The sequence below is a fragment of the Neolamprologus brichardi genome, chromosome 9 (genome assembly GCF_056152115.1).
Source record: "Neolamprologus brichardi isolate AB-2024 chromosome 9, ASM5615211v1, whole genome shotgun sequence".
In the NCBI taxonomy this organism is placed as follows: Eukaryota; Metazoa; Chordata; class Actinopteri; order Cichliformes; family Cichlidae; genus Neolamprologus; species Neolamprologus brichardi.
The window spans coordinates 13,917,780-13,928,882 of record NC_142112.1 but is presented as its reverse complement, the minus strand read 5'-3'; the positions used below and the strand labels follow the sequence as shown (position 1 = coordinate 13,928,882).

The 11,103-nt window shown below is 39.1% G+C and overlaps 1 protein-coding gene and 1 non-coding gene across 2 annotated transcripts; one reads left to right on the top strand and one right to left on the bottom strand.

The window, feature by feature from the left end:
• Window positions 1-4,340: 4,340 nt before the first annotated feature.
• On the bottom strand, window positions 4,341-4,459 carry LOC118455478 (5S ribosomal RNA). The gene has a single exon (XR_004844158.2). It is a non-coding gene; the product is annotated as a 5S ribosomal RNA (ribosomal RNA).
• A 2,056-nt stretch (window positions 4,460-6,515) lies between these two features.
• On the top strand, window positions 6,516-9,875 carry LOC148101218 (uncharacterized). The gene is made up of 3 exons (XM_087845591.1): window positions 6,516-6,667; window positions 9,129-9,205; window positions 9,469-9,875. Exons 1-3 carry the CDS (start codon window positions 6,529-6,531, stop codon window positions 9,739-9,741), a joined length of 489 nt encoding a protein of 162 aa, XP_087701717.1. The 5' UTR covers window positions 6,516-6,528; the 3' UTR covers window positions 9,742-9,875.
• Window positions 9,876-11,103: the final 1,228 nt, after the last annotated feature.

Genomic DNA, 11,103 nt, shown 5'->3' with positions numbered 1-11,103 from the left:
TCTGTAAACCCCCCAACAACCTTTTTAATATGCAGCTTTATGGAGGAACTCCCTTGATCACTGTACGTATGCTGTCCAAACAGTAAATACTTGCAGCGCCCATATGGAAGTAATTTTATTCCGGCACGGTGTAACACTCGAAGAGGCTGAATTTATAAGGTGCTGTGGCTTTTCCACAGGCTTTCCTTCACCTCAGCTGCATAATGTGTGACTGGAGACAGTTATAATCGTATCTCTATGAAACGCCGCCTCCATTGTCTCAAGGCACAGGGCAAAGTACAAGTGTAGATTTCCATTGCTGAATGCAGCGCAGTACTGTCTTTTGTCCAGAACATTAATGTTAAAATTGAAATGTATATGAATTTCTTGATTAAAGACGAGTTTCATTGTAAGCAGCAGTTATTCATTACAAAATGCAGTTTCTCTAACCAGGAGAATTATAGGTCTAAATATCTCTTTGATTTATGTGAGGGGACTATAAGGTGTGGTGGTTTCATGTGCTGAGTTGCCTAATACACCATTAATCTCTCACATGTAGAAATGTGAAAAAAAAAATATGCACTTGAGTATTTAGTTTATATCATATAATGTTCTAGGATTGAAGCCAGAGAAGTTTGAAGGAAAAATCAGTGATCCATGTGCATCATGCTGAAATAAGACAGGAGTTTATTTATAGCTGGTTAATCCTGGTGGTTATAGTTAGAAAACATGTGTTTGCAGATTTTTTCTAATCTAACCCTGTTTGTCTGCAAGCCTCTTATTTGTATCTAAACATCACGTGACCACCGACTGCTGATTAATTTTCGCTCTCATGTAAGGATCATTAGAAAACTTTGATCTTTTTTTCATAAGGATTTTACTCCATTTATCTGCATTACTGTTCCCCTCCCCATGTATTTTGTTCTGTATATTTGTCACACTTGCATGTTTTAGATCATTAAACATATTTTTAATATTAGACAGAAGAAAACAAACCTGCCTGGCCCTGTGTGAAGAAGCAGTTGCCCCCTAACCTAATAACTGCTTGTGCCACACGTGGCACGGCTAAAACTGCAACTAAATATTTGTGATAACTGGAAATGAGTGTTTCACATCCCTGGGGAGGAAATTTATCTCACTTAATAAATGAAATTGTCAATTTAAAAACTGCATTTTTGTATTTACTCAGGATCTCCTTGTCTAATATTTAGTGTTTGATCTTAAATCTGTAAACGTCAGAAAAAACTAAGAAATCAGGAAGGGGGCAACTGCTTTTTCACAGTATGTCTGTTTATCACTGAAACTAGTGGCTACAGCTGAACATGGGTCAAACTGGCTGGGTCATCTGTAAGACAGTGGCATAGATAGAGCATACCTGAAGCGATTCTTAGTGGAGAGCGCTGAACTTACATTTTTGAAAAGGAAATTATGTTTTTAGGAGACACAAACGAGTACAGGTCAGCATTAATACTCCACACATGGACAAAAAAGACATTCAAAGATAGTCTGAAAATGTTTAAGATATCAGTGAATATGGGTTATTGGCCAGTCAGTATGTATGTGCATAAATGATCTTTGATATCCAGTTAGCCAAGAGGATGATTATCTCCAGACGCTGTTGGGCCAGGGCTTCATGTGCTGCAAAGATCAACTGAGGTTTTTCACACAATTTGAGAAATGTGTTGTTGAATGACCAAGTTGAGTGTGTTTTTTTTGTTTCCTAGATTTTAATTGCAAACATATGACAATTCCTCAAACGTGTCAAGTTGTTTTCCACCCGCTAGATGGATACCAAGTGGTGCAGTGATTCACACTGTTTCCTCACAGCAAGAAGGCTCTAAACTTGAATCTGCCGGTTGGCTGGGAGCCTTCCCCTGTGGGTTTCACATGTTCTCCCTGTGACTGTGTGGGTTTGCGCTGACAGTCTAAAGACATGCATGCAAAGCTCATTTGTGATTCTACATTTGCTCTAGGTGTAACCCTCCAAAAGTTGATTCTGTTCATCTGGACGTAGCGAATCAACTTTTGGAGATTTATTTTCCTGGATGATTGAGAATGCATCAAGACGCTTTGGGTGTAAATTACAGTATGGGTGGTTGATCTGTCCAGATGGTGGTAACTTACAGGATGCTGTTCATACTGTGAATGACAACTTCGCTATACCACAGATAGTGGGTGATTTTATTGAACAGCAGTCAGTGAACTTTTCAGCAATAAAAAACTCCCCTCTGTGTTTGTCTTGTGACTGGAAGAATGAACATACAGGGGATTCAGTTCTGGTAACACTAACTTGCAGTCAACGTTGCCATCACCTTTATAATTAGGAGATTTTAACTGTACCATTAATATGATTGGCTACTTGTGTGACAAATGCATTTATTTACTCGCTTTCAAAGAGTTAGTTGAAAAAAGAGTTGTCTGTTCTGTTTAAGTCACTGAGTCAGTCGTGTCTACACAGCCAGAGCTTTTTTCAAGGTGCAGCCCATCAAAGAGGTGTTTCCTCCAGTTCTGGTGAGTATTATTCTAATATTTTATTAGTCTGTTATTAAACACTTGTGAGTACCTGTGTCTGTACTTCCTATTTTTAGTTTACAACACCGCACTCCACCTTGTACTTGTTTGCAAAGGTGTCAGGAGAAAGCAAATATTACACGGAAACATGGCAGCACAGCTCAGGTTTGCAAAGCTGTATCTGAACAAACCTCAGGGCTTCTGGAACAACGTCCTTTGGACAGAGGATACAAAAGTGATGGCGACTGGCCATAACACAGAATCATGTTGGGTGAAATCCAAAAAAAGAATAATGGCACAAACACCTCATACAAGCACAGTGGTGGAGGGGTGATGATTTGGGCTTGTTATGCAGCCACATGGCCTGGACGCTCATTTTTCTGGAGTCTTGGCTGAAAATGGGTCACGCAACAGGACAATGATTCCAAGCAAAACTGCAAAAATATGCCAGAAGGACTGAAAAAGCAAAGAATTACGGTGTTGCAAGGGCCCAGTCAAAGTCCAGAACTCACACCATTAAAATAATGCAAACTTTAGAGCGCTGCGTATAAACCGAGGCCAGCAAACCTCAATAAACTGAAGCAATGCTGTGAAGGAAAGTGGGCCAAAATTCCTGAATGATGTGAGAAACTGATAGTCATACAGAAAACAGTTGCTTTGAGTTATTGCTGCTGAAGGTGGTTCTTGAGCTTTGACACGTTACAAGGAAGGAACTCTAACTCTAACTTTGTGGCATCGCAGCTGTGAAACATTAAATGCATATTTACACATAGTTTAAATAGTGTAATCTTTCATATACAGTGGGCCCTTGTTTATTGCTGGAGTTATGTTCTAATAACCCGCGATAGGTGAAATACGCGAAGTAGCCAACTTTGTTTTTTTACAGTTATTATAGATGTTGTAAGGCTGTAAAACACTACACACTTTATACACTTTTCTCAGACAGGCATGAACATTTTCACACTTTTCTCTCTTGTTTAACACTCTCAAAGTTCAAACCTTCGTATAAAAATAAATCCAGTATTATAGAAGGAAACCAAAGATCAAACCCTGTTTTCAGGTCCAGAACATGGGAATAGAGCAGCTGTGAGAGAATTCAACATTAATGAATCAATGGTACAGACGTGGAGGAAGCAAGAAGAATGAGTTGAGTAAAGTTTGACTTATCTGACTGTTTTGATTCGCTTAACGCGCCGTATAATCCGAAAAATACGGTAACTTCTACTTTCCTTTAGCACGTCCAGAAGTCCAACTATTTGTGCGATGGTTAGCATCTTCCTCTGCCTTTTGGGTGCTACCTCACTTTGACGTTGTTGTGTTTGTTGGGGAGAAAACTTACAAACATACAGTGCAGCACTTCTGAGTCACACTGCCAGCGATCAAAAATTTATGTAAATTTGACAAGCTGAACACAGTCTGTACTGTACAGGACGCAGAACATAATGCGATGTAAAAAAAAAAAAAAAAAAAGCATGCAAAATTGCACAAAAAAAAAATCCATGAAACAGCGAGGCCGTGAAAGGTGAACCGCGTTATAGCGAGGGACGACTGTACTGTAAAGGCATAATTTTGCCCCTGCTGACCTGCAGAGTGCACCTTCTAATCATTTTATTACTCCCTCTGTTCTGGTTTCAGTCCCACTTCCACCCTTTCAGTAACAACACTGACTTAAGCAAAGATGTAAAGTATACCATCAGTGCCCGCTCTTTATGTGATGCCACTTTCGTTTGGGTTTTGACATTTCTACTCTCAGCTTTTGAGTTGTGATGTTGTATGTCTCCTTTTCCTAAGATAAGATAAGATAAAACTTTATTAATCCCTCGGGTGGGTTCCTCTGGGAAATTCGGTAAAAGTTACAGCACCTGGTATTCCCAGGCGGTCTCCCATCCAAGTACTGACCAGGCCCGACCCTGCTTAGCTTCCGAGATCAGACGAGATCGGGCGTGTTCAGGGTGGTATGGCCGTAAGCTGTGTTGATTCACGGTTTCAAGTGGAGGATACAGACGCCAGCTCTCCTCCCATGTGTCTCAAGTGGGAAGTTCTTCTGAACGTTTTCAAGGAACCAGTTAAAGACCCTTCGGGGACTTTCCCCATGAACTGCTTTTTATAAGATTGGTTTTGTGGCAGGTTTTAAGCTCAATAAAGAGAATAATTTGTGTGCCCTCTGCTCCCTGAAGATGTTTGCATATTCCCGGTTAAAATAATAAAAGATGGATGACATCCATAGCACCATGGCAGCTCACTGTCGATCTTTTCTGGCCTACCGAGCCTTTTTAAAAACAACAACAACAACATCTGACAGTGACAGAGGCCCTGAGTCTGGTTTTCATATCCTGGCGCATATAAAATTTTTCTTGGATGCTTTTAGTTGCACAGAACCATCTGGGTCATATTTTTCTTGACAGGTTGAAATAAAGTAATGGCTTTTTTTAACGGCTTCTTAGGTTTCCATTAAAAGTCATCATTCATTGAATGCAAGTCATCTTAAATTTACTGTTTGGAAGCTGCCCCTGAAAACCTTAAGTTATTCTGACTGGGGCTTTTGTTCCTCGCAATATACTGCTGTTCATTTCTACATATTTAAAAAAAAAAAAAAAAAAAAGGGAAATAGGTGACGTGATTTAATAAATGAGAATAAAAACTTTACTTCGGTTTAAATTTTAATTTGAATGCTCATGCTTGAAGCATATAAGCAGAAAATGAGCAGAGAAAAAGAAAGAAGAAAGATTTTATTGTGGCTGTATTAACATGTGGATGCCAGATGCAGCTCTTATTATGTACATGAGACTGAAAATGTAGCTCTTGTGTCTTATAAATGTATCCATGGGTTTAACGCTTTCTTTATAACCAGGGGGCACACAGGGAGTATAAGTCACAAAGTACAGCTAAATATATATTTTGATAAAGTCCTGACCAAGAATCCCCACCAAGCAGACAAACACATATCTACTGCAGCTATATAAGAGTGCAATGTGGAGCTTAAGGCCAAGCTGCTGCCTTTCATTTCTGACTCGCTTTGTCAGCATGGAAAGGAGATATTGTTACATGTCCTTTAAATCCGCTGTCAATCATTTTAAACACGTTTCAGATTAAAAGCTTCTTTGATATTATGACTTAACTTTCTTCCTTCGTGAAGCGTTGTTGTATAATAATTGAATGTCACGTACAGTGTCAGATTGCAGGTTTCCGTCGCGTGTGCTTTCTTCAACCTACAAAAAGCAAGGTTCGCTGAGGAAGTTTGAACTTTTTATTTATACTAAAAGCTTCATTTAATGTGCTGCCTTCACTGCATTCATCCAGGTCATTGTATCACTTTCAAAATGCAAACACAAGTTCTGTCATATGCTGTAAATGAAATCTAAACATTTTGACTTGAGCTACAGTTAATAAAACTTAACTAAAGTGATAAAAACTTCAAATTCCACCCATGAACATATCACCATGTTAAATTTATATGTTCATGTCTCAAGGCTTCAGGGGAAGGCAACAGGAATACAATTAGATAAATTCCACATGGACAAAATTATCACATAAAAACATCCGTCACACTTGCCAGTCTGTGTTCTGTCTCACAGCTTAATCATGCTCTCTAAATTCAGCTCTTAGACTTCAAATAACATCTAAATAAAGACACACTAGTAACTTCTTTCAGATTATTAGGAACAACATTTCATCCTGTTACATGTGCATGAATAAATCTGCTCTCTTTATGTTGTGAAGTGGCTAATAAATATTTTTTTCTATTTGCGTAAGAGCCGTTATCTTATTTTATTTTTTATAAAGGCAGAACAAATCTATTTGTTTAAAGTGAATAAAGGGACCCCGTCGGTCACTGTGGTTTTGAAGGCGCTGAGACAAAGTGGGGTGTGTACCATGCGTGTGTGAGCCTGCCTCTTTAATATATTAAAGTTGGAGAGGAGTGAGAAGCGGACACAGAGAACGGGCCAGCTAAGTAACGGGTTGGGTTTGAAGGCTTCAGCTGGCATCCCAACACAAGGAAGGCCTTTCCCGCCCGGGGTCCTGTGTGTCAAGAGGGAGATGAAGCTTAGAGTCGGGATGAAGCTGGCACTGCTGTGCCTGTGCATTGTGCAGCTGGCCTTCGGAAGTCGTCGAACCAACGATCGTGAAGCCGCTGCCCGCGGGGATGTGCCGCGGAGGAAGGCCTCTCACGGCACAGGTGAGTGCGTGGGATAACACTTTATGGTTTACCACGAGGTCGCTGCTGGTTTACAAACCAGCAGAAACAGCAGACTGTGATAATGGCTGGACCTCATTAAAGTAATAAAACCGATAACTTCGTTTTTGGCTGTTATAAAAATTAAAAAATAATAACACAAAATAAAACAAAATTTCTTTATTTAAAAAGAATTGCACAAGTTTGCTGTACAGGGTGAGGGACGAAAAGTATAGTAGGACTGACGTAATACCACCTTAAGTGGCCACCTTTATATCACGCTGCTGTTGTTTAAAGGTGCGATTAAACAGTCTCAGAGTAAAGCTGGGGACGATTTAAATGTGATTGTCAGGACGAATTGATAAGAAAAAAAATGGCGTTGCTGAAATTAACCTGCAGTCTCACATAATGTGAGGATTAGTGTGAGTCCTGGGAGTGCTTAGAGGATATGGGACAGCTGCTGGGTTCGTTTTGATGTCACATTTGTGACATAAATGTGTTACAAATGGTGGTGAGACACCAAGTTTCATGAACAGAACAGAACATTTGTGTCTTTCTATCTTTTTGGGTGTGTTCATCCCTGAAGTCAAAACAGCCTTTAGTAAAGTAGAGGTGGGAAATTAATTTTCCCAGTGGCCCACGTGAGAAACCGGGGCCTTTATAAACTTATAAAGAGATAAAAATAATAATAATAATAATAATATTGAGCAAAACTGAGTTCAGCTGATTGATGTGGCCCTCCAGATACCGAAAAATTCTACTTGAGTACAGAAGTATGTGTACTTCGTTACCTTACATCACTTAGGTCAGATTTACAAGTGTTTAAAGTTAGAGTATTTGAGTTCGCTATCTTTTTATTGTGACTGATTTATGTGCAAGATTTACTGCTGTGTAATTTTAGCAAAGTTAGACAAGTCTTACTGTTAACTGCAGAAGTGCGCTCTGCTAGGATTACAGTCGGGGATCAAAGCACCACCAAACGTTTTCCACTTAAAGAGTTTAAAGGGTGACCATAAAACGTCAGGCATCTCCCATGATTCATCAGCACAACATGAGCCGCAGAGGAGGAGGCCCAATGCTCCTCGTAGCGCTTAACGGTACAGCTGGCATCACCTATGAAAGCGTATATCAACCTGACAACACTTTATGGGAGTCTTCAATAATAATAACAATAATATTAATCTTATTTGCGCAATTTCCTGCTGATTGGTCAAGTTTTAATATCAAGTGGTTAAAGCATTTTGTTTGGGGGGGTATACATTTTATATCCGTGTTATTATTCATGTTATTAAAACATAAATCAGGATTTCACATAAGAAGGGGAAGACACGCGGCAGTAAAAGCTCCGGGCACCTCTATCACCTGTCAAGAACTGACAGCTTGTGGGCGAATAAATCACTTTGTCAGTCTCAGAGTTTCCTGCTAAGCAGGGTGTGAGGTTGCTCGGCTGCTTATCTATAGAGATCCGCCGGTGTCTAGGCAAATCTTGTCTCATCTATTTGAGGAGTGATTTATTACTGCCATAAAATTATACGAGCTGCAAATTGAGAGTTGACCTGTCTCTATAGCAGTATACATTTATGTACTGTCATATACCCCTGGTGTGAACCGTTTTACATTTTTTCAGCAGTCTCAGATATGTGACCTCGGGCCTATGTCACTAAATGTTTTCAGTTACAGTTTTAGAGGAATTTATGGGCCTGCGTGCTCAGCTCTTGGGTATCCAGATATCTTGTGCGTGTGTGTCTAATTAAATAAATCGGAGATGATTTGCAGCTCTTTAATGGGAAAAAGATTTAGACGTCTAACTTAGAGGATCACATTGAGGCCCTCTGGTGGCCAAAGAGGTGACAAATTACATGGATTAAAACAAATTTACAGAATTTTTTTTTTTATTTTTTTTATCTCATATGATATTAATAAAACCAGATTTATTTTCTATGTTGATATTTTAGGTGCCCTAATCCTCATCTGTAGCTTTGCCGTTAATAAGTTATAGAACAGAACAGTAACTTTGCTGCGCCAGTGCTTCATGACTTAAACAAATTATTATAAAAATGCACTTTGTGTGACATGAAACAAACTCTAGAAGTTGTACTTTCATTTATGTGCATACATTTTGATTCTATTGAATTATTTTACTCTTATCTGAACAAAAAACTTGCCTTTTTCCTGATTCAGAACTTTAAAAAATCAACAATTTAAAGAAACTTTTGTTGATCAGAGTTCATCATCAAGTCAGTTAAACTTTGGGGATATTGATGTGTTGAGTAAAGTAGCAGAGGGGCATTGTTCATCAGTGTTTGCTGATTTGGTGTTAAGGAAATTAACAACAGGTGCACTACAGGGGCAAAAATGAGACAACCCTCAAAACAGGAAAGTAAAGAGAAGGTTTGAAAAGCATGGGGTCACAATATGTGTTGATCTTCTTAAGTAAGAAAATAGTTTGATGTTGTTTCAACAGGGTCTACGAATGAAATCAGGGTGAGGCCACTGTTTGCCAGGAGAGGACATTATGAACGACAGAGGATTCTTGTGCCAGTAAGTTCAAGATCTGTGCTGTTAATCTGTAAGTCTAACAAAACATATACACGTTTGGGGGCCTGCATGTTCATGTTTTAGTCATACATTATTTCAATCAGTCCTTAAAATGGTCAAACATGTTTAGCATTTACGGTGTGCTGTGGGTACCCACAGTCAAAGCTTTCAGTCTTTGGAGGCAGTATTACTAAAAGGATCCAGAAGAGTCAGATGGCTTTTCTGATGCTCTCGCCATCTGTTTTGTTTTTCTCCCCACCTCACAGAACCCCAGAGGCGCTCCTGCTGCTCAAAATGAGATTTGTCCTCCTGCTAAAGTGAGGCCGAATGCTGTGAAGATCAAATGCTCCCAGCTCGCTCAAAGCTGTTTGCCTCAGTCCGGTTGCTGTGACTCGTGTGCAACGTGCCACTGCCGCTTCTTCAATGTCATCTGCTTCTGTCGCAAGACAAAATCGCAATCTGAGAAAAACAGACAAAAGGAAACACCCCATCACATCACATCAGAGACGAAAAGTCCAACACACGCTACAGGCCATTGACCAGAAATCCCATCCACCCTGCTACAGTGGTATCACACCAACCACTTCAACAGTGATAAAATGACAGGCACATGTCACAGTGCCAGCATCTTGAGTCAGTAAACAGATTTACTACAGTCTACATGACTTTGATACCTCGTATGAAAGGCAGCTGCTTCAACAAATTATTCATCCTAAACATTTATGTTAATGTGAATTTCTACAAATAACCTATAATGCATATTATTTTGTTTGTAATATTAATTACATTGTTGTTGCATTTTACCTTTAAAAACAGTGCCTGGTGAATGTATACATGTGTTATTGTTGATGCCGGTTTTTTGGTAATATTAATACGAATATTACGTTCACAGAATTGCATGAGAAAGCTTTATCTCATTAAAGACTATTCATTTTTTAATCAAGTTTTCACAGTAATCAGGGAGTTGTTTAACAACAAGGTTACAGCAGAAACTGAGAAAATGTTTTTACAACCTTCTGTTGTCCAATTTTGGTGGAGAAAACCTAACATAGGACATGTAAGAAAGCTGTCCTTCAAAATAAAACAGGAAGTAATCAAAGGAGACTCATACAGGTATGAATACTAACAGATTTTCAATCACAAAAAACTCTGAAACAATAAAACAACACAAAAAATTAACTAATGCTCAAATATATTAACTAAGAATGAAAAATAAGAAAACTAAGCCTCACACAACGACACTGCTGTGATAGTTATCCTAAATTTCTGTCATATCCTGAATTTATCAATTTGCTTTTTCTACAATTTTTCATTTTTATGTTTTTTTTTTTAAATTTTATTTTATTTTGCAGTCAGCTTATACACCTAGAACAGGATTCAGAGATATGCATTCGGTTTAGGAATCCAGCAACCAGACCAGACAGACAGGCCGAAGTAGCTATTTAGCTACTATAGCTATTTATTGGCATATTAGAACAATGTTTGTAGCCCAGTTAAACAAATACTACATCCGTGCTACAGAGGAGGGAGGAGCAGTTGGTAGCTTTCTGAAGCAGATGCACGGCCATGCAGTACTCTTCTTCCAAACCAGCCAATTGTATTGCCAAAGCCAACATTTATTAGGCAGTTTGTTTGTCATGTTAGTGTCCTGCTGCTCAATGTACTCAAAGGAGAACCCGTCATTAGATCATTAACAGCAGGAAAAGCAAAAACATGAATGTTTCACACAATAAGAGCAGGAAAAACGATATTAACAGCAGCTTTCTGTAGGCATGTGGTCATTAGAATCAATAATTGCTCAGCAATTTCCCTTTCATGAAGGGAGATCACTGCATCATGGGGAGTTATGGGAGACAACTCCCCATGATGCAGTGCAACATAAGTTGGACTGTGTGGGTGAG

Bases quoted from the DNA above. Each gene is read 5' to 3' on its own strand.
- LOC148101218 (XM_087845591.1), top strand. From the start codon at position 6,529: ATGAAGCTTAGAGTCGGGATGAAGCTGGCACTGCTGTGCCTGTGCATT. The intron at 6,668-9,128 runs GTGAGTGCGTGG...TTGTTTCAACAG, and splicing joins GAAGGCCTCTCACGGCACAG to GGTCTACGAATGAAATCAGG. The intron at 9,206-9,468 runs GTAAGTTCAAGA...CCCACCTCACAG, and splicing joins GACAGAGGATTCTTGTGCCA to AACCCCAGAGGCGCTCCTGC.